The sequence below is a fragment of the Poromitra crassiceps genome (assembly GCF_964638095.1).
Source record: "Poromitra crassiceps genome assembly, chromosome: 14".
NCBI classification, from domain to species: Eukaryota; Metazoa; Chordata; class Actinopteri; order Beryciformes; family Melamphaidae; genus Poromitra; species Poromitra crassiceps.
The window spans coordinates 6,779,776-6,786,724 of record NC_139633.1 but is presented as its reverse complement, the minus strand read 5'-3'; the positions used below and the strand labels follow the sequence as shown (position 1 = coordinate 6,786,724).

General features: G+C 43.9%; 1 protein-coding gene across 3 annotated transcripts in view; it reads left to right on the top strand.

Moving 5' to 3' along the window:
- Positions 1 to 818: 818 nt before the first annotated feature.
- slc30a6 (solute carrier family 30 member 6) overlaps positions 819 to 6,949 on the top strand; it is a gene marked incomplete at its 5' end in the record, with an annotated part of 89,939 nt that continues 83,808 nt past the window's right edge. For 2 of the 3 annotated variants that reach the window (XM_083650458.1, XM_083650459.1), the window contains 3 exons: positions 819 to 1,005; positions 2,939 to 2,985; positions 5,386 to 5,472. In XM_083650458.1, the coding sequence (XP_083506584.1) occupies positions 819 to 1,005; positions 2,939 to 2,985; positions 5,386 to 5,472 (321 nt within the window). The remainder of the gene's footprint in view (positions 1,006 to 2,938; positions 2,986 to 5,385; positions 5,473 to 6,949) is intronic. The other variant, XM_083650460.1, reaches the window with a different exon arrangement.

Genomic DNA, 6,949 nt, shown 5'->3' with positions numbered 1-6,949 from the left:
ACGGGCCTCCATGCCCGCCAGCATCGAGCTGATCCCCGCCGTCAGCTCTCCTTTCCTCCCGTTCACCGATGGCCATTCTCCGGAGATACTTGATTCTCCGCGCACCATCGCACGTGGTTTTAGCAGCTAGCAGTTAGCAGTTAGCACCCCTGGTAGCTAACTTACTAGCGCTAGTTTCTAGAGCCAAAAAGCCGCACCACCCGTCTCTTTTGCCGTTCCTTCTCACCCTCTCCCCTCTCGGCCGAATCAGAGGCGTTACCGCTTTACTGTCTGGCACCAATGTAACGAAATGGGTATTCGTCCAAGGAACTGGAGACTTGAAGTTGGTACAGGCTTTTTATTCTTGTCTTCACAATACACGCTCCTAGCAGCTAGCTTCGCTGCTAGCTCTGCAACCACCCGGTCAGCTCCCTCGCATAGCCTGACTGGCCTCCGCCCCGGCCGCTGGTCACATATATCCCCTTCCCCCTAGGAACACACCCCCACATATCAGTTCCTAGCCAAGCACGGAAACACCCCAATACACGTAATTACCCGATACGCTACAGTATTTATATCTATGGTTTTTCGTCCCAGGTAGAGATGTTGGCACACATCCCAAGTTGTTCGCAGGGGTCATATTAATAGTCTATAATTAACAGTTGAGATATTCTCTCCTACATTAAGTTCATACATATCTGAGCCAGGTCTACAGTAGTGGAAGTAGTAAACACTATGAGCAGCAATATATTCCCGACCTGTGAGAGGCAGCAATGTGCCGTTAGGCATCCAGTCTGCCGGAAAGCCATTAGCAGAAGAAGAGAGACGGAAAGTGCAAAATGGCGATGGACGGGATGATGTCCACGTCTTCATCGGGTCTGGGTTACCACAATGTCGGGGACTTTTACCCCAGAAAGTTCGGGCCCAAGCCGGACGTGGTGCCGTCCGGAGTGACCGAGAGGAAGGTGGGGCCGCTGGATAAACCTGACATGGTGTCGGTGGATGTCATTAACATCAAGGATACAGGTTTGTTATGCTAGCAAGCTAACGGCTAACTACTGGTATCTAGTAGGCTAGGTGTCTAGTAGATCCATGGTCTAAGTAGGTGGCTCTGGCTAACCGCTAACTAGGCTAACGTTAGTTCGCTGTTCCTGAGTCTGGTGGCCAACGTGAGCTGAGTTTCGCGTTCAGTCCACTGCCCCCAGTTGTCAGTGGCTAGGCTAGCTTCTCTCGTGTTGATTGGACCCTAGCATCTTGTTTTGTTGATGTTAGCAAGGCAAGCTGCTGGCTAACTATGCCAACTAAGCATCAGTCAGCTGGCTGACGCTGTCAAACAGTTAATGTAACTAGGCTCAGTGGTTAGTACTCTCGCCTCACAGCAAGAAGGTCCCGGTGTCATGCCGAGTTTTGCACCCCCGCCGAGAATTGCACCCCCACCATATTTTGGGTCTGTTTTAACTTAAAAGCAGGGATGCAAATCTCGGCAGGTACAAACCGCCGAGATTTGCACCCCCCTCCATAAAGCCAGGAGAGATCCCCGGGTCTCGAGGTCATCTGTACCCGGATTTTAAGCACCAAAGTCGGCTTCCATGAGCCAGAAGAGAGCCCCAAGCATGGAAGTCACCTCCACGCGGATCTAATGCATCAAAGTCGGTCTGCATGAGCCAGGACAGACCCCCTGACTTGGAGATCACGTCTACCCAGATAATTATATCATTTTTAAACAGTTAAGTTTCCGTATAAATCATTACAATATGCTCCCGGAAGGTGGGGATGCAATTCTCGGCGGGGGTGCAATACTCGGCATGACACCGGGTTCGAACCCCGGTCCATCCCAGGTCCTTTCTGTGTGGAGTTTGCATGTTCCCCCCGTGTTCCTGTGGGTTTTCGCCGTGTGCTCCGGTTTCCTCCCACCACCAAAAGACATGTACCATATGTTAGGTTTAATACTCCTGTCAGTGGCCCTGACCAAGGCACTGGCAAAAATAACTGGAGTTGGTCCCCGGGTGCTGCACTGCGGCTGCCCACTGTTCCTAGTTCTAGGAAGGTTCCTAGTAGAGGATAGGTCAAATGCAGAGGATGAATTTCAATGTCTTGTAGATTTGAGGATAATCTTGGTTCTGAGACCCATGTTTACCTCTGGACTCATCACAGGACCACTTCCAGTATTGTATTTGGTGACTTACTTTGGCATTTATGGTCAAATCATGAGACATGATGTATGAGTAGTTGTGCTGTGGCAGGCTGAACAATAAGGGATTGGGCTTGAGACTGGAAGGTTGCTAGTTAGAATCCCTCAAATGGGTGAGAACAGCTACCTCCGAGATGACTTTGAGCAAGGCACCAAAACCCCAACTGTAGACAACTGTGGTTTTACTGGACAGCTCCCAGGTGTGAGTATATGGACATGTGTGAATATGAAGTACAGTAGCGCATGATCAGAAAACTCAGACTGTAACAGGCAATGTATACCAGATGCGTTACGGCTGCGTTGTGGATCCGGCAAAACTGACGGATCGACTCTCGCCCATGTTAATTGATGGGCGTAGATGCGGTACGGAAAAATTACGCACCTGTTCTATTTTTGTTGGATCCCGCATACGTCTGACAGATTACATGAGTGTGGGTCTGTTCGCAGCCGTACCGCGTCTGTTCCGGAGGCGGTGTACATTAGCCCTTAGAGAGCAGGTGTGCTCAGACGACGATCTCTGTGAATAAAGGCTGAATAGAATATAAGACCAGATATGTTGATCTTTTATTGTATTTCTGGATGAAGCTTTGGGGGACAGTTCAGGAATGCACAGGAAACACTGAGTTTTCACTTCCTGTCGCTCGTAGCTTAATAATCAATCTGCTAATATGAAGCGTTCAGTAGCTCGTGGCACTGCAGATCTGGAGACAGTCAGTACTTTGTTGATGTTGTTTTCGTATTGAGAGTGATATGTGCTTTCTTCCACAGATGTCCCCATGCACAGGAAGAAGCACGAGCAGGACACATATGTCTTGGTAAGTCTTCCGGGGTGTCTGTCTCTTCATCAGTGGGCTCGGGTCCAGGGTTCCAGGTTATTACGCTTAACCTTTACTCCTATTTTTTTTTTTATGTGATAAAAGCAAAGTGAACATAATATATAAAATATATAAAATTTTAAAGTTTAAAACGGGGAAAAAAAGAAAGAAAAAGAAACGGAAAAACAAAAACAAAAAAAACGGATTCCCCCATTTTGTTTTTTCAATTTAAAACCATTGAAAATGGGTTATACTTGAGTACCCTGACCTGGTCTATTTATTTTTAAACATTTTTAATGCTGAATGAATGTTTAATACTAATGTTATGTTAAATTATCTCTGTCTTAACCTGTTGGCACAGGAAAAGAAAATTTGAAAACATACAGAGATACCCATTGTAATAGGTGAACACATCAATAAACTATGGGTCATATATTTATTTAGGTAGACATAACATTTTTGATGGCACAAGGGTTTTCTGGTCCACATTGTTTTGACGCGAAAACTGCCTCGCTTAATATTGTTTGGCCCGTGACTCCTTATATTTTTCTGTATGCGGCCCACAACCAAAAAAGTTTGGCCACCCCTGGTTTAAAGGAAGGCAGTGAGTCTGTATTGCTTTAATAGTTGCCACTAAAATCTTTAAACTGATTCTACATGAAAGGACAGATAGCCACTCTGGAGAAGCTAAAATGGTCTCCACCATTTGAATCTGATCCAAAACGTTGATTACAGCAGGAGAAGACTGAGTCGCTCCTAAACTACCTGCTAACGTGGCTGGTAGAGTCTGGAGATTAACTAGCACTTCATTGCTATTTTCCCACTCTGCCCTCATGGTCCAGTAAAAACACAACACCACCGGTTTGTTTAATTGCCAGATATACGTTTATTTGGAGCACCATTAGCTACAGCATTGCAGCAGCTATTCTTCCTGGAAAGATATTGTCTAACTTTGTTACTGGTTGGAAAATGACAAACAGTTGCAGGTGTAAACTTGATCTATAGATTTCTAACAGGTTAGACTGGCTGTGCAGCAGAAACCATCTGTTCACACTGCTGACTGCTGTGTTCAGTCTAGGGCTGTCAAAATTGGTCAAAAATGATATTAGAATATTCCTTCTAAAAATACATATTTGTTAGAATATATTTGAATACGGTATATATATTATTATATTATGATATGTCTGTAACAGTGTGTTTAATCGCGCTAATTCATATAGTTTTGCCTGTATGGCAGTGAAGTTGGCATTACATTTCATTCTCTGTATTAAAAACCTGGCAGGATGACAGGTCAGCAAAACTCGGTCCAATAGACAAGCTACTTCTGAAAAATGTGATTGATTCATTGATTTATTATTTACAAGCCCCAGCACACTTGTCTTTGGTCAGTGTGAACCTACAACAACCACATTGGCCACTTAAATCCAAAATTGCATAATTTGAATTTAGAATTTTATTTACTCGGTTTGTAAACAAGTGAAAGTTTGTGGTCAGATTTGGACTTCACCAGACAAGCGCAAACCTTTAAGGCCATGGTGACACTTCCCCTGTGCCCCCTCCCCCCCCCCCCAAAAAAACACCACCCATATCCCCCTAGTCACTCCACCGACCCACCCCTCAAATCCTGACTGTAGCACCTTCCTAGCCCTAGCTACGGCCATTTCCGTGACTGACTGACTGACTTCATGAGGGAGTGAGAGAGTGAGTGCCCTGACTTTTCCGCCTTATGACCTTGGTGGGGCCGCTAGCCTAGCGCCGTGGGAAAAAGGTTAGTTTCCAGCCCTCCCTAAACAGTAGCTATCATTTCACGATTCATTAGGTATGTATTTATTTCTCCTTTATTTACCCAGATGAGTCCCAGGTGATCGCAGCGAGCAGATATGAATATGAATAAAATACGTAATAAGTTTTAAAGACTGCAATAGTCTGAAAATCCTCCCGCCAGTCCGGAGTATTGACTTACAGATACTGAGAAGAAGTTTGTTGTTACTTGGGTAAAATCAGTGTTGTACACAGACACACCACTTGATGGCAGTGCAGGTCAACCTTTGCATCCTCTTCTTCTCTGATGCTCTGCACAACATGTAGCAGTCACATACATTCATTTATTATCACTAATTTAATTGCATCTCATTATCTTTTTTTATTTATTAATCGAAATGTAATTCATGACAACAACAAACTGTCGTCTCCTGTCGCTCTCCGTTACATTTGACAGTCAAACATCTTGTTTGGGTCAGAAAGGTTTCATTCTCACAAAAGAAAATCCACAGTTTGTTTTGCAGCCAAGTTTTTGTTCATCAAACTGATTGTTATCATCACCCGCTCTCTTGTAAAATGTGTGTATATTATATATATATATATATATTTTTTTTTATTTTTTTATTGTCTAACCTACAGGGCACCATTCATCCATTCCGGAAGACACACAGATCTATCTTTGGGAAGCTCTCGCAAGAATTCCGACTGGTAGCCTCAGATAGACGGGTAAGGCGTGTGTGCGTGTGTGTGTGTGTGTGTGTGTAAGGATAACCGCTTTTATGATAACAGTGATAAAATTCCTTAGGATAATGTACCGTTTCAAATTTTCATTATTAACCGTGGTACCGTGATTACAGTGCTTTGAAAAACATGGTAAATACTGTCCATCATCAACCAAAGTTGGCAACTGTCTCCCAGATGCAAACGTGCAGCCTTGGAGAAATGATTTCAGTGAGTGTATAAATTCATTTTTTGGTCTGCGTTTTCAATATGAAACGTTGTAAAAATGATTTCAGTGAGTCTCTCAGTACTTCTTGAACGTTTTCAGCAATTTTTTACAAATACCGTGATGATACGATAACCGTGATAATTTGGTCACGATAATCGTGATGCAAAATTTTCATACCGTTACATCTCTAGTGTGTGTGTGAGAGAGTGTGTGTGTGAGAGTGAGAGTTCATAACGTGTGTACACACAAACACTCCCTGCTCAAAACAGACTTAACTACCGTATTTGTGTTATTTGATATTTTTGGAAACATTTTATTGTGATCATCAGTCCAAACCAAAATCCTTCCAATGAGTCCTTAATGATCAAAACCACTTCTGGGTTTTCACTCAGGACGTGTTGGGAGAATCCTCACGTTCTAATCCCATTCTGCTCTAATCTGTTTATATTCTCATATGCAGCATAGCACCCAAACACCTCCAGTAATCCAGCTGTCCTACTAACTAGGTCACTGTTCCAGTAAAGACTGCAGGGAAGGTACCAACAATCACCAGACAACTGCTGCTCAACTGTAGCAGGTCTTTTTAGGGCTGCATCAATACTGCAAAATCGAATCTAATATTTTTGAGCGAATACCTTAATGATAATGTGACGATATTTTAGGGAATTAATATTTGACCCGGTTACTCAAGATAATCCACAGACCTTGTTGTGAGCAGTTTAATGTAGGACGGGCACGCATTCCTTCAGCGTTCACAACGTCCCAGGTGGGAATCGAAACCAGGACCTTCGAGCTGTGAGGCGACAGCGCTTACCACTGCACCACCGTACCCCCGACAGCACTCACTATTAAGTGTCTAGCCAATCTGCTCCCACAATTGAGCCTTTCTGTCTCCGTTGTGATAGTTTCTCCATTATTAGCGTTAGTTGGCTGAAAACGAGAGCCCGTACCAGCGCCTTCCTGAAGCCACTGCTGAGTTTATTTTCAATCTCCTTCCTTGCTGGGATCACCGCACACCAGCGTACTGACAGGAATATGCTTAGTGGACACACGCACAGTTTATTTTTGGATGAGAAATGAGTGATTGCGAGTCCAGAACACAATCAAATCATTGTCAAAACTTTACTTAAAAGGACACACAAAAAAAGACGTGTAAACGGTTATTGATTTTTCTAAACGTTTATGATTTAATATCCGTGTAGTCGGGGTACACGGTGACATCCCTACTTTGAGCATGACAAGCCGACTGCCATC